This window comes from Pezoporus wallicus, unplaced genomic scaffold, assembly GCF_028554395.1.
Source record: "Pezoporus wallicus isolate ANWC-B61680 ecotype Strahan unplaced genomic scaffold, APGP_CSIRO_Pwel_v1 contig_4901, whole genome shotgun sequence".
NCBI classification, from domain to species: domain Eukaryota; kingdom Metazoa; phylum Chordata; class Aves; order Psittaciformes; family Psittacidae; genus Pezoporus; species Pezoporus wallicus.
Genome location: NW_026640354.1, coordinates 5141290 through 5166391, shown reverse-complemented (window position 1 = coordinate 5166391; position 25102 = coordinate 5141290). Strand labels below are relative to the sequence as shown.

At 37.6% G+C, this 25102-nt stretch overlaps 1 protein-coding gene across 1 annotated transcript in view; it reads right to left on the bottom strand.

Moving 5' to 3' along the window:
* The window catches only part of EYS (eyes shut homolog), a gene marked incomplete at its 3' end in the record, with an annotated part of 771151 nt that overhangs the window by 520267 nt on the left and 225782 nt on the right, over positions 1 to 25102 (bottom strand). The window contains exons 14-18 of the mRNA XM_057418821.1: positions 23844 to 23948; positions 12301 to 12423; positions 10382 to 10495; positions 9094 to 9207; positions 8529 to 8642 (exon numbers count right to left, since the gene is read on the bottom strand). Of these exons, the coding sequence (XP_057274804.1) occupies positions 8529 to 8642; positions 9094 to 9207; positions 10382 to 10495; positions 12301 to 12423; positions 23844 to 23948 (570 nt within the window). The remainder of the gene's footprint in view (positions 1 to 8528; positions 8643 to 9093; positions 9208 to 10381; positions 10496 to 12300; positions 12424 to 23843; positions 23949 to 25102) is intronic.

The following is a 25102-nucleotide window of genomic DNA, read 5'->3' as shown; positions in this document are numbered from 1 at the left end:
AAAGTAGAAGCTTGCTTATCACCCATATTGGGTTGGCGTGTCTTGCTTCTCCTCACCGCTAACATATATGCATAAAACTTGAAGGAAGCTGGTATCAAACTCAGTTTTTTTACAGCCTAAGACCTGTGGATATAATTTTCAGATATAGGAGTGGACAGCTTCAGTTCAGGTGGCCAAACCCTTCAGTGATTTGAGATCCTGATCTCATTTTCTTAAAATGTGAGAGATTGGCCAGACATTATTTATAGCAGCTGCTATTAGGGTTTTTTTTTCATTACTTTTATGTGTGTATTCAACAGATGACCCTACACCATAAATAGGACACCATGTAGAAAAACAAAGCTGCAAACCTTTGTTTTACCAAAGAAAAAAAAAGCCAAATTTGGTAAACTTTTGTTTGAGCAATAACAATGTCCTCATAATTTGTAGGGTAGCCAGGGAAAATGCAGCAATATTTCAAGTCTTAAAAAAAATTGTGGTTTGCTCATATTTTCTGGAAAATTAAGGATCAGATCCATACAGATTCTCTTTTGCAGTGAATATACCTTGTATCATCTACATAACTTATGTCTCCCTCCAACTAAGGATCTTGTGCACTATTCTCACAGATTGACCAATGAAATTCAAATCCCTTTTCTGCTGTAGATGACTGGATTTACATTTGCAGTATCCCAGAGTAGTCAGAGCTGTAAGGGCTTAGAAATTTTTTCTTTGGATCAAAATGTGTCCCAAGCTGCAAACTTGTAGCAAAACTGAAACTACAACATATACCTCACTGAATTTGTATGTGCAGAGTTCAGCAAATGGGGCTTTTAAAGATGCTTTTGTGTTCTTTGTGCTCTTCTGGAAGGCTACGGATCTCCTACAGAGTTTGTTGTATCTGCCAGACCCATACAGATATCTTGTGTACCCAAGACTGCCTAAATTGACACTAGAAATGACTAAGCAAAAGACTTACACAATTGTTTCAATTTGGAAGCAGGAACACCAGAATTTATGTATCTAGATGGTAACTTTTCAAAACAATAGAAAAATCAGTAGAAATATCAGAAAAAAATTCCAAAGAAGTTCTTCAGTGACTTCAAACACAAGCCAAGAGCAAGTCCCAGTTCATACTAATTCCCACTTAGGCATTGTATAGCTTTTTTAGAAAAACCTTCTCTATTGCTTAGAGACAATGCATGTTTTCTACGTAATACACCACAAATGTGGCCACTCTGCTTCTCTACCCACAAAAAGCTTCTATGTAATGCAAAGTGTGCTTCATAGTTCCAGGTATCAGTTTCCTTTTTCCGTAAATAAAATTTTATTTGGCTGTTCACTGTCAAGAGAATGGCAGAACCAGGTATAAACTGATGTTGAACAGGAGATATTCTTTTATGGTCTAACACAGAGATATACTAGAAAGAGCCACAGGTCTTGCATAACTGCCTTTTTTGCGGGGTCTTGGCACAGGGAAGACTGAAATTTGGCCTATGAGCACTGAAAAAGTAATTGCTCCATTATCTCCACTCCAGTTTTTTTGGCTTCATGAGCACTTACATTTCTTACTTATTATCTGTTTTGCAATTAGCTGTTCCCATAATAGAGTGTCCTGTGCTGAAAACTCCATTATTACTCTTGCTTTTCAACAGACTTCAGCATTTTTTTTTCTGCTGAGTTGCCTTTCTCCCTGGTTTACTTTCTTTTGCAACATGTTTAATGGCCAATTACCATTTTTGCTTTAATCTTAATTGGAACACATTTGGAGATATGTCATTAAGGCTACAACAAATAAGTAGACATTTCCTCAGAACTGAATTTCAATTTTCCTCTACAATTACATATATTTGATTAAAAAGATCGTACCTATTAGCAGCATCTAGACCAAGCACATACAGCGCATTTTTTAAAATGAGTCATGCAGTAATCTGGATCAAAGGATAAACTTCTTTGCACATTGCTTCATTTATTAAAATCAATTTACTAAACAGGGGTTTGGTTTTTTTTTAGTTTGCCTTTTTTTTTAAGGGAAAAAAGCTCCAAACATGTCAACTCTTACAGGGCTATCACATATCAAATATACAATCTCTACCTCAATTCTTACTTCCTGAGCTTTCTTTGGGAATAGCAGAATACTGGTTCAGTCCATGCGTCACAGAAATGTTGGTAGTCAAAAATTAGTTTGGGTCACTGTCGTAGTTTAAACCCAGTCAGGTAACTCGTTCACTCACCCCCCCCCCCCCCCCCCCCCTTTCCCTCCCCCTACTCCCGGAGGGACGGAGAGGAGAATCGAAAAGAATGCAACTCCCACGGGTTGAGATAAGAACAGTTTAGTAACTAAGGTATAACACAAATCACTACTGCTACCACCAATGGTAATAATGATAAAGGAAATAACAAGGGAAGAGAATACAACACCTCACCACCAGCTGACCGATAACTCGCCCCCCAAGCCCGACCAAGCTCCGACCGATACCTCCTCCAACCCTGCCGTCTCCCAGCCCTTCCGGCTAACTCCCAGTTACATCCTGGGCATGACGTGCTGTGGTATGGAATACCTCTTTGGTCAGTTTGGGTCAGGTGTCCTGTCTCTGCTTCCTCCTGGCTTCCCCTCCTCCCTGGCAGAGCATGAGGCTCACAAAGTCCTTGGCCAAACCAAAACATCGCTATCAGCTCTGTTCCCGAGCTGAAAGTCAAAACACAGCACTGCACCAGCTACCAAGGAGGAGAAACATGACTGCTACTGCTGAACCCAGGACATTATCCACCCGTTATTCCATACCATTCACGTCATGTTCAGATCCCACATTTTCAATATGCCATCACTTTTATCTCGGTGCACTCTTATCTTAGTGCATGGACCAGTCCCTATAAAGCTGCTGAGTCCATCCGGTCCATGATGTCAGGCTCCATCTCTTGTAACAGTCTTCCAGAGCAGGAGAGACTGTGTGCAGTGTTTACACTCGTGAATAACCTGGGCAAAAGTGTCCATTGCTAAGTCCACCCCTCAATCATGAGTCCATCTGTATGTTGCATTTCTGCTCTGATGGCCTGAAGTGCCATGGGCCCACCAGGCTTAAAATAATTCACTGTCCCCTTCAGCAGTTTCTGCAGCTTGTTGCTGGGGACTCCATACAGCTGCCTTCCATCTCTGATGCTTCCAAAGCACTGGAGGGGCCCAGTGGACTAGATACTTGCCCATACTGTCCCACACACCCTGCCACTCATGACTGTCCAGCCTTGGGGAAAACCTCTTGGTCCCCCTATATTGTTGTCTAACCCCAGACAAGACCCAAACCTGACTCTGCTTAACTTTTGAGATCAGACAAAATGGTTGTGGGTAGAACACAGCCTGTGTGTGTGCCAACATGCTGATCCCCATCACAATCAGCAGGCAGGTCCCAAGGATGCCCAAAGGCCATTCAAAACCTCCAGAACTCTCAAACGATGCTGCTGTACTTGTCACTGGGGCTGGTGTAGCTGCTGTGCTTGTCACTGGGGCTGGTGTAGCCGCTGTGCTTGCCGGCTCTCCCACCACCAGCTTCTCTTTTCCTGAGTCCAGCTCTTCCTCCTCTGCCTTGCTGGGAAGTGCTGCGTGGTCTCCTGCATCCTCCTGGGGCTCGGCGGGCGGCTGCCGGGGAATGCTCTCGGCCGTCGCGGGGCTCGGTTCCTCCGCGGGGCTCGGCTCCTCCGCGGGACTCGGCTCCTCCGCCGGGCTCGGCTCTTCCGCGGGGCTCGGCTCCTCCGCCGCCTTCTCCCGCTGCTCGGCAGCCGCCTCCTTCCTCTCCTCGACCGCCCCGACCTCCTCCACCGGCAGCCGTCCCCTCGCGGCCTCCGGCCCCGCTCCCGCCGCCGCCTGGCCCCCGGGGCCGCTCCCCCTCGGCTCCCCGCAGCCTCACGAAGATGGAGAGTAGGGTGAGGGCCAGGACGGTGAAGAGCAGCCGGACGGCCAGGTACAAGTCCACGGCCACGTCCGTCCCGCCCTGCTGCTGGAGCCCACCCGTATTACAAGCCATTGCCATAAAGCACAGTGAGACAAGAACCTTAGCCCAGGCCCCACACTTGATAAACACTAACACAGCAAATACCGGCTCTAAGTAAGTTACAACATTCTGAAGCTGTGAGATCAACAAGAACAACTCTGAGAGCCAATAAATCAGCATTGTGATGAGTGACTATTAATCCAGTCAAATCTGTCGTTATCTCAACCCTTCGTGCCCCACGTTGGGCGTCAAAAAGAACTGTCGTGGTTTAAACCCAGTCAGGTAACTCGTTCACTCACCCCCCCCCCCCCCCCTTCTTTCCCTCCCCCTACTCCCGGAGGGACGGAGAGGAGAATCGAAAAGAATGCAACTCCCACGGGTTGAGATAAGAACAGTTTAGTAACTAAGGTATAACACAAATCACTACTGCTACCACCAATGGTAATAATGATAAAGGAAATAACAAGGGAAAAGAATACAACACCTCACCACCAGCTGACCGATAACTCGCCCCCCAAGCCCGACCAAGCTCCGACCGATACCTCCTCCAACCCTGCCGTCTCCCAGCCCTTCCGGCTAACTCCCAGTTACATCCTGGGCATGACGTGCTGTGGTATGGAATAGCTCTTTGGTCAGTTTGGGTCAGGTGTCCTGTCTCTGCTTCCTCCTGGCTTCCCCTCCTCCCTGGCAGAGCATGAGGCTCACAAAGTCCTTGGCCAAACCAAAACATCGCTATCAGCTCTGTTCCCGAGCTGAAAGTCAAAACACAGCACTGCACCAGCTACCAAGGAGGAGAAACATGACTGCTACTGCTGAACCCAGGACAGTCATCTTTTCCTTAAATACCACTGTAGAAAATAGGGAAAATTTGCAGTCTGGTGTGGGAACGCAAAATCTGTTCTTAGCTTTTAATCCCAAATACGAATAAAGCAGTTTTATAAGTCCTACTTTATTTTCCATAAAAACTAGCTGGTCCAAAAGCTGTATTGGGATCATTCTCCTTTTGCATGCTAAGAAATACTGAAAAACAGCATGCTTAATACAGGGACAATGCCCCTTGGCTACACTCTTAACAAGGACTATGTCTAATAGCTATAACTAACTTTATTGATGTTGCCGTATAATACATAAAAATGTTGGCACTCCGAAGTGGTGAACAGTGAACTTGCATTTATTACTACAAACCTGGCTGTTAAAAGAATATTTGAATATTCTGCAAGGTTCTTACAAAACACCAAATCCATCAATACATCTAAATATGGATGGAAAGGCTAATGACTGGGGTGAAGCACCTAGAGGTACCTTGAAAGTAGACATGTAATATTAGAACAACTCAGAAGTATAAGAAATATTCATTATGTAGTGGGCCAGTTTTACCAAGAAACAGTAAACCAGTGTTTATCAGTACAGCATGTGAGCATGTCTTCTACCAAGATATCTTTGAACAGCTGAATGAAATGCAGGAATTCCTCCCCTTCCCTTCACACAAAAAGCAAGTTCCAGGTAAAATCTGTAAACTGATGTTCTTCTCCAGCTTTAAATTATATGAAGACTTAAAACTAAGAAGATGTAAAACTAAGGAAAACAAATAAAACTGTAGCAATCCAAAAATAGTTTTGATTTTGCTGGCGCAGCTAGAAGAATATAATGGATATTTTTCAGCCTTGTAACAAAATAACTAGCTTAAGATAAGAAATGTACTTTGTTAAATTCTCATGGAGAACAGCAAGTGACTGAAAAAATATGGAGTGATTTGAGGTTTGGAATTTTTTTCTTTTTACTCAGCAGAAAAGAATGTGGAGTTTTTCATTGAAAATGAAAGGGTGTATTGATTTCAAAATACGAGTATTACAAACTTCTGCTTCCTGTTATTCTCTGTAAATAATTTTTTTTTCAGGTCTGCATTTAACATGCTTCTACATGGAACAGCATGGATATAAACATAGGTAAAGCGTGGATATATATTTTTATATATAGATAAAATATGACAGTGGGGACTATAAAGTTTTCTAATTCTTGAATTGTGTGTGAACAAGACAGTATTTTCTGATAGAGACATAGGATCTTTCATTCTACCTTGCAAGAAACTGTTAGGAATCCTAAATGAGATACAATCTCACAGTATGTTTCTCACACACTGCTCTTCTCTGAAAGACTTAATATCAATTCTGTAATAACTGTGATACTATTATAGAAAGGCTACAATTGTACAATCAATATCCTAATAGAAAAGTTGTTATAATAACTCCCCAGCTAGGATACTATAATGGAATCAAGCTCATAAGAGGGCTGAGAGGCCTTCTTAACACTATAATAGATAAATTGCTGCCAAAGACTACCAGTGATAATGTATTGGCCAGAACTGCAGCTGAATGTACTTCTGAGCTGTTTGTCTCCTGTTGCTAATATTAAAATCTTTTATTTGTCCTGCACCCAAATCAAGTTCATCTTCCTTCCAGCTCCCAGTTCCAACAGTTACTTTGCCAGTAGGGGGCGCAACAGAAAACCAGCTGATCCCTTTCTCTGTTTCTGAAGAATTTAATTTCAGAATGTCCTGTGATAAAAAATGTCCAATATACAGGACTATCAGTGTTCTACCTCAGATACGATAGAAAATGAACAGAAGAGGGAGATATTTCTAAAATAGTAGCATATTTGCAGGGACTAATACATTAGAACAAAGCTGAAGCAACTATACTAGATATTTACTTAGATTAAATCTTGTATGAGAAGAAGATTATGCTACAGTATGTGTGAGTGGCAGCATGGTAAATAGCATTTCATCATTTAAGTGTGAGGTGTAACAGTTGTAATAGTAATTTGTCCTATACAGGTCAGTGACATAACACCAGTGAAAGCAGACAGAGAATACGACTGTCATGTCAGGGTAATTAGAATATATTCACAAGCACATATAGTATTTGTGACACAGATAACTATTATAAATGGCAAAACCATATTATATAAGTCTACATGCTATTATTGTTTCTCCATTTGGCCTTAGCTGCAACATATGCTCAGTAACTTCAAGGATTTCTGTGTGAGTTTACACAGGAATCTGTTCAGTAATAACATAATCTGGTATAAATTGTTTTTCCTTTAATCACATCTTGAGCTTCCCCCAAACCAAGGGCAAAAGAGAATCCACTGAAGACTACATTTACAGGAGTTTAATACTAAATAAACAGATGGCGTAAGACTGAGGTAAAGTTATCATATGAAACTAATTATGCTTTTATTTATAACACCATAAATCTAGGTAACATTAGCACAAGAATTTGATCTTGAAAGGTGCTGAGAAAACCCTGTAAAGAAGTAAACAATCTCAAAGAATCTTGTATTTCAACAAGAATCCTATAGATTCTAGACATTCTGTACTAAGAATATTATGTTTTTAGAGAAGCTCAGTTACCACTTACAAATCTTTGCAGCAGGGTTTAACTTTTCCATCAATTGTTAGACACTGCTAGCTTCCTGAAGGGTAACTACAGAAACACTGACTTTCTGAAATTTTGATCATTTACTTAAATATCGAAATTAATACTAAAGTCCTCTGAAAATCTTTCCCCTTGTGAAACAATTACTTAAGAGACCAGTATTTCTAACCATGCACCGAAAATTATTTTACATCTTTCTGAGCAGAAGCAAGTCTGATACTGCAGTACTCATTTACGTGTTATTATACTACATTTTATTTAGTGGAACATAAATTATAACTAATAAAAACAACAAACTAAATTTTGACCATTAACTAAAATAATAAGAGCAAATATTAGAGCTCACTCTTTTCTCACGAATGATGAATTTAATGCAACAATCTTCCCTAAAGGGAAAAAGCCCTGCTGTCTCAATATACCAAGAAAATTGCCTTTTAACAATTATTCCAGAATCCTAAATATATACCATTACATTGAACTGCAGGAGGAAAAAATGTGCTGATATTTCATTTATAAATCAACAAGTGCCTATAATTGAGATTATCACTTGAACTAGATTTGCTTAAGAAACAACACAATTTGTTATTTTATATTATTGTAGCAGTGAGTGTTTAAAATGAAACCCTCAAAATTTCTAAGAAAATATCATAATAAAGCTTGTTTTTTAAGTGTATTTCCTTTAAATACATTCTTTTAAATTTCAATAGAAATAATCACACAAAATTTATGGATTCCAAGATAACTATAAATTGTTTTCTGATAATGAAAAAATAATTTAGAGATTGATCAATCAAATTAGGGAGGAAAATGTGTAGAAAAGCAACCAATCTTTGCAAAGGCAGCCTAATTTTGTAATAATTTTTAAAATAATCTTGTTCTGTTAACAAACTAATTTGAAAGTATCCAGTTTTATTAATAAATAAAAACTTGTAATAGATTTATAAACAAAGTTTACTCAACATTACTTGCAGCCTAAGGCATAAGTGGCTGGTCACTTTAAAAGCTTTGCCTGGGAAAATGAAGGACTAATAATGCTGTAGGAAGGTGAAATGAGTTCAGACAATTGACAGAAATGCTTTCTAAAGTTAATTATGTTTGCTTTCCCCTCTCCCTTGGTGTTCATTACCTTTAAATGGAGCCACACATTGGCAGAAATAATTACCAGGTTGGTCAATGCAGGTGGCTCCGTTCTTGCAGGGAAATGAAGCACACTCATCTATATCTGTTTCACATCTTGCACCTTTGAAAAGATGAAAGATTTGAGCGTACATTAAAACAAGCAGGTGCCAATTGCTAATTCATTTGCACCACAAGAATCTTAAGCAACTTGTGAGGAGAAACTAATATAAATCAGCCAAATAAAGAGACACATAATAATGTCAGCATCCATTAAATTCTTATCACCACAAATATATAACAACTTATTTTTTGAGTTGCTAAATGGTAACTAATCTTCCCTCTGTGTGGAAGCTTTGAAGGCCTTTTTAAATGCAGGCTAATTTATCTTGTGCTCTTTATTTTACAGATGGAGTCAGTGTTCCAGTTTGTTGGTAATACAAATGAAACATTAGACCAGGGCAGATAAAGAGAAATGAGAAGGAAGCACAAGCAAATTAGTCAATAATGCCTTAATGGATGTTTTGTGGACTACCTCCATGTGAAGAACAAAGTTTTCTATGAATACAACTCACCAGTAAAGCCAGGCAGACAGCTGCATTCATAACCACTAATAAGGTCTGCACATGACGCGTTATGAAGACATGGAGAAGAGTGACATTCATTTATGTTTGCTTCACAAGTTGTGCCTATAAATATACAATCAGGCAAAGAGAAGAGAAGTTACTGCATAGCATATAGAGTTAAATACCATCTTTAACTGAAGATAGTTCACATGCTGGAATCTATTTGACATCCTTTTTACATTCAAATTTAGCCATCTATGACAGTATGTTGATATTTTTAATGTTTAAGCTATTCACTAGTTTTCTTAAAAAATAAAAAGTACAGTCATTGAACAGATTCCCAAGGCTTCAAGCAATTTTCTTACTACGTAAGTATAGAAGAATAGAAAAAAATTGCATTAAATATGACAGACTGCACTGCACTCACATGAGAGAAAATATTCCTTGTGTTCATGATAAGGCAACAGAGGTACTCCCAAAAAATGGAAAAAGAGGTCCAATGTATACAAGAACACAATGTATTCCAGTCGAGACTATAAATAACAAGCACATAGCTATTTAAAGTATAAAATACACAATTGCTAATATTTCTAGGGAAACAATTTTTTTATCATTTGAAGAATAAATGAAAAATTACATCAATTGTGTGGTTTGGGAAGTTCAAAGAATCTTACTAGTTAAAAATGCAAATGATAGCTGTTCTGAATATAGCTAACGGTAGAAATGTAATATTTTGCCCTGTAACATTTTGCCCTGTAACATTTGAATTACAGGTTGTTTTGTATATCAGTGACTAAAAATCCACGATATTTAAAATATGATTCACTAAAAATAAAGTGGATGCAATTTAAATTCTTAATCTGAGCTGAAAGTAAAGAATAGGTGCAGATACTAATGCATGCGCTTATCAAAGTGATTACATTTTTTATTTAAATTGTACAAATATGCCAAGAACAAAAAAATTTCCCATTTTTTTCTCAGATTCTATTATATTAAATCTGCTAGCAGTTTAAAAAGCTTACAGAAAATAGTATCTGCTATTTGCAAAATTTCATTGATCTTCCCACTGGTTCATTTTCAACATCTAAACCATCAGCCAGTAAAAAACACCTAGTCCTATGCTGTCATAAAAGTAAATTAGATGACTTCAGTCAAGATGCACTCATGCTGAATTTGCATATTTACAACCTCTGATGACACTAACGTAAGTGTACATGCATCTCATCCAATGTGTTAAAAAATTGGTGTAACACTCAAAATAGATTTATGAAGTTATAGTTCTATGATTTTTTAATACCTTGAAATCCATCTTGACAGATGCAACTGAAGGCATTCAGATGATCAACACAAGTAGCTCCATTGTGACAAGGGTCACTAAGACACTCATTCACCTCAGTCTCACAGTTATTACCTGGAAATAAGTGAAGGATTCATTCACATGGTGGTGAGTTACCAGTGAAAGCAGCAACAATAAAATGAAATAACTGAGGTTAGGTGCAGAGAACTTTTATCAATGAGCCCTGAATTGTCTTTGGGGAATTCATTTCTTGTTGATTAAAGGCAAAAGTGAATTGAATATATAATACTTAACAAAGATCTGATGAGAATTGTATAGATTAATTTACAGAGGTAATAAAAAAAATTCATTTTTTCATATTTTAAAAGCAATAAAGTTTTGAGTTTCCCTGAAGCAACATAAAAGTTTAAGAATTATTTCTAATACCAAATATTAAAATACCACAGTCTTTTTCTATAATGTTGGGGTTCTTTTTCCATTTATTTCTTTTTTTTTTATTTTTTTTTTTAAGGAGATCTTTATGGGAAATACTGGTAAACCTTCATATTATGGCTAGATATTTTAAATCTTTTTTGAAACTAATAGAACGTTAGATACTGCCATATATTTTTAAATATGCAGATACACAGAAATAAAAAAGAATAGGTACGGATTTGCACTTGAAAATGATGCTCCTAGTATTTTTTCTGGCCTTCAAGGTAAAACAAAGCTCAGAAAGTGTTTATGTGCATTTTGCATGTGAATTATCCAAACAGATGATGGATTCAAATTTCTTATTACTTATGCCTGAAAAGGAGGTGAAAAGTTCCTGAATGTTTCAGAGGCATTTTGAGGACTACATTTGGACACAGAAAATGTATGACCTAAAATTATTAATCAGTTATGTAGATTTAGGAATTTAAAGAAACATTTCAATAAGATAAGACCTCATCAAGAATTACCAATAATAACATCAATTTTACTTTTATATTTTGATAATAAAAGAAACCAACCATAGAAACAAGACATAGCATTTCACTATATTATAGACACAAATACTACAGCTATTAAATTACAGATCCATCATCTAAATGGATGCCTACGTTAGGACACAGAGCAACAATTTAAGAGGTGTAAAGTCTACTCAAGACCTGAATTCCTCTGGTTGTCTGTGTCTTCCACAATTATTGAGAAAGATTCTAGAATATTCTTATTCCTGCTTCAGGAGACCCATCAAAGTCCCTGCAGCTGGATAGGATGAATCTGGGCTCTAGATCTGATCTGCCACTCAGGGAATTCCTATTTCACTTGATTATTTTATCATAGAGGTGATCAAAAAGTCAAAAAAATCTGAAACTGTGTCTAGAAAGACTTTTTTTTTTGTTTTTGTTTGGGTTTGTTATTTTTGTTTGTTTTTTTTTTGTTAACCCTGTACTCTGAAATTACCATGACAGTATGCTGACATAACCAAACTAATTTTAATTAGTAATTTTAATCTAGTCAGACTCTGTACTAATGACAATGAAGCGGTGGGGTAAGCTTAAGCATGAATAGGTAAACCTGCCCAGGATCTCGGATGTGTATTTGGCAGTTAAGGCCCTTGTTACTGCAGCCTTACTCTTACAGGAAACACAAAGCAGATAGATTAAGACCAGCTTGCATATGGCTGGGAGTTGCAATCACACCAGTGTAAGACACCCTGTCTAAAATAGTATCAAGTAAGAATTATCAGGGTGGAAATAGTCTCTTGTAGTCATTATTTTTTTACAGCTGAATACTCTTACACAGCCAAGTACGTCTGTGTGCCAGGAAATAGAAGTTGCTTCTTTCTGAATCAGTAGCACATGGCTAATTAATATGTATTGCTACTTTTGAATAACCTTCTTTTCTGTAGTTTAGGACTGACTTAATCAGGTTAAACAATACTCCTTTGAACCTACCTATAAAACCAGGTGCACAGAAACAAAGGTAGCCATCCACTATGTCTTCACAGATGCTGGAGACTCCACATGGTTGTGACAGGCAGGCAGCAACAGCTGCTTCACAAAACTGACCAGTAAAACCTGATGAAAAATAGAGTAACAGAAGACAGAAAAAATGTATTATCACATTTAGTCTGAGAAAACAGAGGAGGGCAAAACAAATTTTGATGAGAACTTTTATGTTCTTTACTTATATTTAAAAATAACATTTAAAAGTTTCAGTTTCATAATCAAAGCAGTTCTAAATGGAATAAAAGAACTCCAGGAGAAAGCCATACTCACAATAATAAAACAAACCCTTCAAGTTACAATGGGTCTTCAAGAGAATTTGATAGAATGACAAATTCTTCAAGAGGTTTTATGCAGATATTCCCATTTTTATTGAAGTATCAATAAAAACACTGTTGATGAAAGCCTTCTCATTTTTATTGTGGTATTGTGTAGACCACACTAAGAAAACATCCTGTTTCCAAGCCAAAAAATAGAAAATTGTCCCAATACATTCTGTAATAAAGCTGATATTACAAGATCCAACAGATTAGGCAACCTATTGATTTTGATTTTTTGAACCAGTAAACTTACAGTGAATAAGAAACCTAATCTTATGAAATATTGAGTATCTGTGCTTCTCAGTCAAGTGCTACATAAGCACAAAAATTTAAAAAGAAAATCTAAGATAAAATGAGAATCTACATTTTACAGCTAAGCTATATTGGCCATAGTATTCTAGTTTCTGAAGCCATCACCCAGAAATTTAAGTCACATGGTTCACTGATAACAACACCTTTATTTTAAAACATACACACTAAATAGTTGTAAATAAATATTCTTTTTTTCACTAAACCCCAGTTGTTTTCACATCCAATAGCTATTTTTTTTATTAATTGATATAAAGCAATTAAAAATTCACTCATTGAATGTGGAACAAGGTTGCAAGTGCTGAACATAAATGCCAGGTTTCCAACTTTAGACATTTTGTTGTGACTTTTGTCATAACAAATCAGTCGATTAAAGCATAAGAAGAATTACTTTCAGTTCTTTTATTAACAAACACTTTAAAAGTTTCTAAAGACTTTTAGATTCTTGCAAAATAATGTTCTGGAAAAGATCAAAAGACACTGGACCAGTTTATTATAACTTAATAATTACAGCATGAAAAGTCACTAAAGACTTTAACTAGAGATTTACTTCAGTGAGCTAAATATCATTAATTCCAATGTCTTAAAAACTTGGATACCAAGTCTGGCTGAAGATCTGAACTTCACATGTCACTTCATTTAATTTCAGTAAAGATTTATAAAAGAATGGTACTCTTCTGTAGCATAGGTATTGCCAGAACAGATTCTGGTGTGCCATTGAGTTACTCTATATCTGACCTTGCGCTCATCAGCATTTTACTCAATAAGGAGAAAGAAGAAGCAGCCTCATTTAAAGTTTTTAGAAATATGTGTATTCCTATAGAGTGCTGTGATAGCTTTTAAAATTAAACATAACCCTGTTTCTGTAGATTAAGTAATAGATTATGACAAAATATTAAAAGTTTAATCCTGTTTGAGACTAGTCTTCAAATTAAAGGAAATGTAAACCATATCTTTAGGGCACAACTGAAGAACTGATCTGGAAGATTTTTTAGATTTTGAACAGCTGGTTACGTGAGGTAAGACAGCAACTTCTGACCATCAAAGTAAATTGCTGAAAGATACTGTACTCTAGAAATCTTGGCTTCTATAACAACCCTTTGAGGCATAAATACAAGACAATGCACATTAAAGCTGCCCTACACATGCAGTCACTTTGGTTTCTAAATAAGTAGATGCAGAAAAGTGTCTTCAAGCTATGTTTCTATTCCATCCCAAACACCAGCTGTGCAATGTTTTCACATAGCTTAAGTTTTCTTCCCTGTTGACTGATATTAAAAATTTAAGCATATCTCATTTTTGCCTTCGTCAAGAGCTGTTAACATCTGCTTACTGAAGTACTACATAAAACTAATATAAAAAATTATGATAAAGAAGTAAAATGGAAACATTAATCAATGATGGTAACGGGTATACAATATAACTGTAACGTGCTTATATGACTGTCATCCACGCAGAGATACTGAATATAGAAAAGACAAGATAAAAAAAATATTCATGCTAACTGTATAGATTGCAAATAAATATCTTAACCTATGTATGCTTTTATTTCTGTGTTTTAAATTAATTACTAAAATATTGCAGCATGGAAAAATATATAAAATTATTGTACTAAGTTGAAGAACAAAGAGTGGTGGTTTTCAGTGACCAATTTTATTATTCAACAACTTTTTTGTGTAAGGTTTCTCATCAAAACAGATTCAGCAGCAGTACTTAAATATAAATAGAATAGTACTTACAAATATAAAACTAAATGAGCAGGTGTAGGTTTATTTTTCTGCTACAGGCACTCAAAAGACATTTTATAATTCAGATAATGGAAATGTAACAGCAAAGTATTTTTTTAATTTTTATTTTATTTATGAAATGCTGCATTTACATTCTTCAGACATTTCTTTCTGACAAACCCAAATGCCTCATGACAAAAGTGATTTTTACTAGTCAGACTGTGACACTTAAACTCTCCAGAGAGATCACTGCATTGTGATCCATTCTGACATAGTCCAGCCACACAGTGACTTATGGCAATTTCACTATATGGCTCCTTATATTCTGGATGGCAGATACATTTGAAGCTATTAACTGGACCCTCACATTAAGCTTTATTGTCAGGGCCAGCAGGGTTTAATGCAAATTCATGCACTTTTAGTGAACAAGTATTACTTCTGGGGAAAAAGTTAATGCTTCCTGTTAAAATTACAGCTGGGAAAAGCTTAAAGAGACTGAAAGAAACAAATGTGAGAATTTAATAAATTCATTTGAAAACTCAGAAAATATTTTCACTGTCATTAAGATTCTTACATACTAACAGGTTTTGAATTTCTCCTTATTTGCACTGGATGTGATAATAACATACAAGCCATTTTATTTGTTCAGCTTTTGAGGTAAAAGCAATTGATATTGTTTTTGTCATTCAACTCCTATCATAATGAAATAATACTTTTGCTTGGATCTTCTCAAATTTCAAATATAATGATTTTACTTATTGCAAAATGTATACAAAATATAAAAATGGAAAAAAATGCAATTATTAATAGCATAGTTTAAAAAATAGAGAAAGAGTAATAAAGAGTAAAAATCATCTTTGGATGAAAGACATGGAAAAAATGCTGCTGTTACCTCAGGCAATACAACAGGAAAGTGATTTATTGTGACCATCTGCTCTAATAAATACATTGGATTGTTGTATTGAAGAAACTGGTTACAACAATAAAACACACTGTGGAAGATGCAATTTTCTTTGTTGTATCCTTCTTGTGTATATGGTTTCTGGAACTCTGAGATCAAACCCCACTAATTCTCCATAAAGACAACTGACACTTCACAATTAGATTAGAATAACAGAATTACACTCTAAAAGTCTTAAAAACTTGTCCAAAATTAAAGAGACTGAGAAATCATACACATCCAACTTTAAGAAAGCTTTTGTATTCTCCGATGACAGCTCATTTTCACAAGCAGACTTCCTGATATAATAACAGCTGCAATCTGAAAAATGGTATTCTCTTCCAGTGAGAAATTCAATTGTTTTATTTACCAGTCTAGCTCAGGGTAAGTCAAAACTTATGTTTATGTACACATAATCCAAAAGAAAGTTAAAACACCTTGTATGAATGTGTTGTTATGAGTATTTAGGGTGTTCGTACTACAGTTACTTACCTACATATTCCATTCCTGGAATAAATAGAGAAATATTCTAAGAAAAAATAATTTCAACAGATTTGCAATTTTCTGCAATTTAGGTTTGAGGTAATTCAGTAGTTTTGAAACTTTTGTAAAATAAAGATCCTAGTGTAAAAGTCAGGTTTTAGCACATCATGTCAGCGTTTTCTGATGAAATAATATTTCACTGGATGTTCCTTAAAAAGCTCTATTGGCAGCTGAAAAGTCATCATTATAACTCACTTTGAATTTTATACTAAGATTTTCTGGCAGGAACACTAAAAAAACATTTATTTCAGCAAAGACTTACACACATCATTTGAATTCAATTTAGTCTGGAGAGGAATCTTAAATAGCAGCGAGTCCACCTTCTGCTTACCTCTCACTCCCTTTGGTATCAACAAATACATGTACATTTTAAAATATTCTTGACACCAAAGTTCTGCCTCAGTCACATCAGGTTGTTTATGGTAAACATATATGTGACAGTGGTGGCAAGCTGATGTACCTGTCACAGTCAATTCAAAAGGATGTTTCATCTAGGCTACTAATGTTTTCTCTGAGATGGACTTGCTCTAAGATCACTTCTGATTCAGATAGTTCCCAGTGGATGGACCTCACAGGTGGCCCTTGCAGAGCTAGAAGCATACCATATCTGAGCCTGAATCCACATGCCTTTCTGGATGCCTTCTAGGTTTTTATTAGGCAGCTGCTGCTGTCCAGTTTGTCCTAGTCACCTCTGTGCAGATATTCTTGGCATAGGCAAAGTCATTTCCCTTCACTGATATATCTGCAGGTGCTGCTTAGCCCTGGAGATTCGTTTTTACCTACACATAGGTAGTGCTCCTACACAGGAGAGTTAAAGGGCATTGTTATTTCCATTTCATCAATGCAGTCCATTGTGAAATCAAGACTGAAATTACAGGTTAGTATGAACTCTGTGTACCTGAATGCAAGTTATCTGGCATATTTACAAATTAACAAATTGTCAGATTAATCTGAGTTCTCTAATGGTAACAAGCTGTTCTCTTACAGTTTTCTCGCTAATTAATGGACACCAGTACTTTTCTGATAATAATCTTCATTCACCAAACTCTAGCACTACAGAGAATAGCATTTTTTTCCATGAATACCTATAGCTCCATACAGAGGCACAAATCCTTTAGAAGCAATAAGTTTTAATAGGTTTTGAGAGATGGGCAGTGGTTGATGAAAAACACATTCCAGTAATGTCATGTGGTGTCTCTGTATGGCAGGTCTACACTTTAACACCACATTGTAGTGTTATTAGTAAAGTTCAGGTAGGTTGAGTCTAATAATTTAAACAACTTTTATTATTCATCTAGGGAATATGACAGCAAGGGGCACAAAGCACAGCCTCACGGAAAAGCAACACAATCCCACAGTATCCAAATGACCTGAGCAGACTGAATGCTGGTAACCAGGGTCGGTCATGACCCAGTGATGACAAGGCAGCATGCAGTGACAAGATAGGTCTAGATCAAGCTGGGAAGTCAAAGTCAGCAAGGCAAGGTCAGATTGGCAGAAGCCTGGTAGTACATTCTGATGTACGGCAAGGAACTGTATCACTTCTTGCATGAACTCCTGACCAAATGTATCAACAAGGAGGTTTCTTTTTTCCACATCACCAGTACGTTGCTGAATCCCATTCAGCTCGAATTCTCTGGATCTGTTTTTGCAGATTATTGCCTAGTTGTTCCTGATTTCTATGTATTTGTTTATGACTGCCAAAGAGTACACACCTTTGCTCAACAGAATCTTCATTCTCTTTTGGAACATTACTAGAGGTTTTGCCTGTCTTTCTGACATTGGTGCAATCTGCAAGTTCAGTCACAATATTCCCAATTCAGTCAAGGTCACTGAGGAAGAACACTGATGAAGAACATCAGTGGACCCAAAGCACTTCCAGTGAAATTATTTTCCACACTGAATCACTACAATATTTCACTATTTTTTCAAGTGAGTTATGTTTCATTTAGGGATATTTTCAATAAGACACTGTTCCCTTGGTTTCCATATAGGAATGATGATGCTACTTCTTCCTTATCCAGACAGCTTATTGCCACCTGAGGACAGAAATTACAACGCTTTCAAGTATTTTGCTTTGAGAAATAAATGTAACCCAGTGACTGATGGCAATTTTTTTTGTTGCCTTCAGATGCTTGTAAGAGTTCACCTTTACATTTTCTCTAGTATTTTTTAAAGAATTCAAGTTATACCTGACAGTTCTATACTTTAACTCTGCTCTTTTCTGCCATTCTGTTATTTGACCTATCCACAAGCCAAGAGCTCTGAAACCGCTCTGAATCATTTCTAAATACCAGAGCTGAAGTTGAGGTCAAACAAAATATACTTTTATATCTAAGCATTTTGTAGATTCATTTTTTTTTCTTTTATGGTAAAGCCTACAGCTCCAGGGACACTGGGACTGCAAAAGCCATATCAAGGGGAGAATGGGCACTGCACCAACACTGCACCTTCCTCGCCTTTCTCATCTGGACCAGCCATGGTGATGGGGAACAAAGCCTCAGCTCCAAGATGCCTTTCCCATTAAGGTATAGGGTTAGGGTTCAGAGAACCACAAAGCATACAGCTTCAGGGACACTGGGGCTGCAAAAGGCATGCCAAGGGGAGGATGGCACTGCACCAACAAAATCTTTGTTAATGATTCTTGGGCAGCAGCAGCTCAAAGGTATTAATGGTTTCCTAAACATTTCCTGTCTGTAATCTTCATGATTCAGTTTATTTTTTGAGTCACAGTATGCTTACTTCCTAACACCTTCTCCTGGAGTAAAAACTTTCATGTATACGCTTCTACTTCATAATAAGGCTTGCAAGAATTCACAGTCTTATTTCATGGTACAGTAAACTTTAATAACAGTGAACATCCCCAAAAGTAAGAATCTGATTTATTTTTTTTCTGTATGTGAGTTTACTCTTAATCAGAATTACTGCTCCTTTGATTCAGTGGATTAAATTGAACAAAAATTGATTCTAGGTTGAATCCATCAATCCAAACATCTCAACTGACCCAATTTTCTGCTTCAAAATCAGTCTACTTTAGGAATCATGCTAACCATCCACTAATCCCACTGAAATAAGAAATATTTATGCATTCATTTAGATATAGCAGGGATAATATATCACTGAGGTCTAAACTGTAAAGAAGCTGTGTGGTAGATGTAAGGTTTTCTAAAAGACAAAAACATAAGACCATCATGTAAGAACCTAAGAAACACCCTGTGTAGTCAGTGCAATGGTGCATCTAGCCTAGAACTGTCTGAGAGCAGAAAAAGAGATGCTATTTCGGGAGAGTATATTAGCTTGGTGACTTCTAGCTGTCTGCTCCCTTTGAAACTGCCAAGAATTTGGGTGTATTAAAGAAATCAGAGGATCCTTTAATATCCATCTACAGCCTTTTTGGTTGGGAATTTGTCTAATCTCTTACCAAACCTTCTAAATAAATTCTCTAGCTACATCACATATGGTGATGCAAACAAAGAAATGTCATATACTAAAAGGTTTTTTTTGTGAGTTTTAGTCCAAAATTCCACGAAGTTCTTCAAGTACCTTCTTGCTTCTTGTGAACAGCCTTCAGTGAACAGCAGTTCTGCTTTCAGCTTAACCCCTGCTATCATGATTTTCTTTCAAAGCTTCCTCTCTTTCCTTCATGCTTTTCTTCTACAAACTTAAAGGGTCCTTGCTTTTTCATAAGACAGTTTCTCTATTCCACTGATCACTTTTATTGTCTTTCTGAACACATTCCACATATTCAACATCTTCTAGATTAATATTTCCTTAAATATTAGATTACCCGGGGAAAAGTTATAAACTTTAAAAAGTAACAACTCACCTCTTCCTTTGAGATTTACCAGTTCAAAGCAAAGTTTCCAGATGATCAACTACTGTTGTAATAAACTTTTTAATACACCACTATAGCACTTGCTTTTGTTTTTTTCCCTTGTTAAAATTAAGTATAGGTATGAGGCAATTTCCTAGTGGAAGGTTAAATTAACACATGGGAAAAAATAATATCCCAGAAATTTTTAAACATTTGTGCAAATCCTGGCTTTGGAAAAGCATTGCATATGGACAACCACTTTTTCAGCTACAAAGTTGACTGGTTGACAAAGGTGACACAAACGAAGGTTATGGAAAACTTTTAGATGTGGTCAAATGTTTATGGTCTTACAAACTGTGTAGGCTCAGGTAGTTCCATTAATTTCTTATCTGAAGTATTACATTTGTAAACTATCAACAGAATTGGGCAAAGATTCCTCATTTGTAATAGACTCCCAAGACAGTTTATGTTGGAAATGACTTCTTGAGGTCATCTGGTCTGATCCTCACCGAAAGCAAGACCAGCTGGATGAGGTAGTTCAGGTAACTGTCCTGTCAAGACCTGAATACGTCTCCAAGGACTGGGATTCCACAACCTTTCCAGGCAGCTTGTTTCAGCAGTTAGCCACCTTTGGGGGGGATTTTGCCCCTAATATCTATTCAGAATGCTACTGCATTCCAATTTGGTACGTCGCCTCTTGGTTACCACAATTTTCACCTCCATGAACAACCTTGTTGCCTTTCATGTATCCTCCAAGGAAGTAGTTGTAAACCCTAATAAAATATTCTATTACCCTTTTTTTCAGGCTGAACAGGTAAATCACCTCAACTTCTCCTTGTGCACCAAATTGCTCAGGCCCTTGGCCATCTTCCTGGCCCTTTGCTGGACTTGCCACAATATGGCAATGCCCTTCTTTTAGTGGAGAATGTAAAATTTAGGTGCAGTCCTTCAGATGCAGTTTCACAAGTTACAAGTAGAAAAATAATCACCTCCAGACTTGCTAACGACACTCTTCCACCAGCCAATACTGTGGTCATTGAAGTTGCAGATGTGTATGAAGAACTGTGATGATGAGACTTCTTCAAGATGTTTTAAGAAGGCTTCATTTACTTTTTCTTGATCAGGTGGTCTATGGCAGATGCCCACCACACAACTTGTGTGGTTTTGCCTGCTAATCCTTACCAATAAGCTCTTGACTGACCCATCGTTCATTCCAAAATATATATACCAGACACTCTCCTTTGCATAGTGTGAAACTGTCTCACCTTTTCAGTTTATCTTTCTTAAAGACCGACTATCCTTCCCTTGCAGCACTCTGTTGGCTATCCAGCCAAATCTTTCTAAATCCCATGAGATCACTGCTGTGCAACTGCACACACACTTGTAATTCCTCATGTTTCCATCACTGCTGTATGCATTTCTGCATTTGTACTAAAGAGGGACTCTCTCAGTTATGCCACTTTCACGAGTGTGAGAACCTCCCCTACTATTCTGCCACTTAGGCATTTTCTCATTGCTTTATGTGCGTTCACATCTCCTTCTTAAAGCTATTCTCCAATGGTGTATCCAGTTTAAAGACCACTTGGCAGGGTAGGAAGCCTGCTGCCCAAAATGCTCTTTTTCCACTTTCTCAACTGGGACACACCTCTCAGTGTCCCTCAGAGGGAGAATTCAAAGCTAAAGATCTGTCTGCAATTCCAGCCACACAGCCAAGAACTCCTCTGCATGACATGCCCAAACCTACCTAAGCCTTTGACTTTCCTCATTTCCTCCAGTCCCTTCTTCGCTTTTCCTAGTGCTCTGTAATCACTCCTCAGTTTGTTCCAGGTCTCCCTTTGGTAGTACTCCCATTTGGTTGGGCAACCAGAGGCAGGAGTCTGAGGGCAAGATGAACATCAGCAGTATCTCCAAAGGATCCAAGATCCTAGCACATCTTCCAAAAAATGAACACAAAGAGATGGGCAGGAGGTGCTACAGGTGCCAGAGCAGAGATTCCCCTGCAGCCTGTGGTGCAGACCATGGTCAGACAGCTGTCCACCTGCAGCCCATGGAGGTCCATGGTGGAGCAGATCTCCACCTGCAGCCCCATGTGGGAGGACCCCACAACAGAACAGGTAGGTGTGCCCTGGAGGAAACCCTGTGGGAAGACTGTGCTGGAGCAGGCTCCTGGTAAGACCTGTGACCCCATGGTAAGAGAAACGCATGCTGGAGCAGGTTTGCAGCAGGACTTGTGGGGGACCCACAGAGAAGCAGTCTGTTCTTGTATCACTGCACTCTGGAAAAGACCCATGCTGGAGTAGTTCACAAGAATTGCAGCCTGTGGGAGGGCTCACTTTGGAGAAGTTCATACAGAACTGTCTCCTGTGGGAGGGACCACACAGTGGAGCAGGGAAGAGTGTGAGGAGTCTTCCCCTCAGGAGGAAGGTGTGGCAGAGACGTTTGATGAAATGACTACAACCCCCATTCCCTGTCTGTCTGAGGAGGTAGAGAATTTAGGAGTAAAGATAAGCCCAGGAAGAAAGGAGGAATGAGGGGAAGGTGTTAAGGTTTAGTTTTGTCCTGGTTTCAGCTGTAACAGTTGGTTTTGGTTTTGGTTTGTTGTTTGGTTTTTTGTGTTGTTTTTTTTTCCAGTAGCTGGTGCAGTGCTGTGTTTCTGCTTTAGTCTGAGAGCAATGCTGATAACACACCAATGTCTTAACTTTTGCTAAGTAGTGCTTATCCTGGCCAAGCGCTTTTCAGTCTCTTATGCTTTGCCAGTGAGGAAAGGCACAAGAAGCCAGTAGGAAACAGAGAGAGGACACTTGACCCAAACTAGCCAAAGGGGTATTCCATACCACAGCATGTCATGTCCAGTATATAAGCTGTAGGGAGTTGCCCAGAAGGGCAGATCACTGCTCAGGTTGGGCTTGGTATCGGTTGGAAGGTGGTGAGCAGTTGTATTGTGCATCACTTGTGTTTATTGTTTGGTTGGTTTTTAGTTTCCCCTTTTAGTTTTATTTTCTCTCGTCTTGTTATTTCCCATAGTAGTATATCATTCTTCAGCTATTAAACTGTTCTTATCTCAGTCCAGGTTTACATTCTTTTGATTCTCCGCCTCATCCTACCCAGGGAGGGTGAAAGGGGGAGTGAGTGAGCGCCTGAATGGTTCTGAGTTACGGGCTGGGTTTAAATGACAGCAAGTTTTTATTTGTCATTATCCTACTCTGGTTTGCAATAAATTAAACAAATTGTTAATTTTTAACAAATTAAACTAATTTCCCCAAGTCAAGTCTGTTTTGCCCATGCCAGTAATTGGTGAGTGGTGTCTTCCTGTCCGGTTGAGGAGGGAAGTGATAGAGTGGATTTGGTTGGCCACATGTCATACAAACAGGACCAACCCACCACAGCAACCCTTATGATAACTACTGTATAAATACTCACCCTATTTTTTTTTCCTTCAGAGTATCATAAGAAATTTAAAAGCTAAAATTTTCTAGTAAGAAAGCCTGAAACAATATCATTCTACATTAAAGAAAAAAACCTAACATTGGGAAAGATTTAGAAATTCAGATTCCCTCAAAGACACTAGAGTGAATACCACTGATAGTACTGGTTGATTTCCAAGACTCTTCATTCATCAGTTTACAAGGCAGGATTTCTGGTACACAGGTTATATCTTGTAAATAAATTCTGCTGACACCAGCTGCATAGTAATTGTAGAGTTTGCTTAAAGAATATTTGCTTGGTCATTTTCTCTTGTCAAGCAAAATAAGTGACTACTTAGTTGTGTGCTTATGAAAAACTGTATTTCGTTCTTGAATACCACAGAACATTTCTCACCTAAGTATCTGACTTCTTACCTGGCAAACAGCTACAGTAAAATTCATCAATCAAATCATGGCAATGGCCTCCATTTTTGCAGGGCTTGGAGGAGCATTCATCAATATCCATGGAACAGTTTTTGTCTGAAAGAAAAGAAAATTAAACATTAAAGCTATAAATCATGCTGGGTTTGTGAAAGCAGAAAAGCCACTTCACAGTGCAAGTGACAAGTGCATAATTTAAGTTTTCTGGGTTGGAAACACTATTTCTACTTAACAGCTTTAAAACCAGAGATATTCATAGATCATAGCTGATAGTGAACAAATTAAATATTTTAAAGGAATAAGTCTGACCTACATTTGCAAATATGTTTTGTGTATTGCAGCGTTACATCTGAACACCATAATTAGTTTGACTATATGCCACATTCTAAAAAATATTTTAGAGACTTAATAACCTTAGTAACAATAATAAGAAAAATATTTATCAAGGCTGCTTCCATGTTTAGATGAATGCAGTAATTTCTCAGATCCCAACAGAAAACCACAAATTTCCTCAATTGTTTCTTCATTTTTCTGCATTTAAAGAGAGTTGATTGAGTTGGAATTCAAATTAATTCAAATCTGAAACAAAAGAAGTATAGGAGAATATATAGAAGACTATCTAGAAGACAATATACGAGGTGGAGTATGAAAACAATTAACTCATTTGGCATACCAAAGAAAACCCACAGTTCCTCGTCTCTCTATAGTGCACTGCATTAATACAGAGCAAGCCCTACCCTGGTATAACTTATATTGTGATCTTTCTGATCCAAAATTGATCTAAAATGAAAGAACAACTGTAGAGGTTAAGAGTTTCCATGAACACCAGAAGCTACTCCAGCCATATAGAAGGAAAACTGTAGCTGTGACAGATGTAAGCGAGTAGAATGGCCACTGGTATTCTACACAGAAAGTAATGGAAGGATCCTTGTGTCACTCAAATTGGATATATCAGGTAATGCCTCCCAGGAATCTCATTCTAAGGAGCTGAATTCAAGGATCACATGGGGTTTCTGGGGTAACCAGCACTCAGAGAATTATAGATTCATTCCATCAATAAATACATGGCTGGCAGAGGGCATAATCTGGCGCTTTTTCTTAACCATATGATATTCTTTGACCTAACAGGTAAAAATAGAATCTATGTAAAAATCACACAATTGATAGAGGGAAAAGTGATGAGAAGGCGGGGGGGAACTCTCCTCTTTACACTGTTTCTCTAAAATAATTATTTAGAAAAGGCTGTAAGGGGA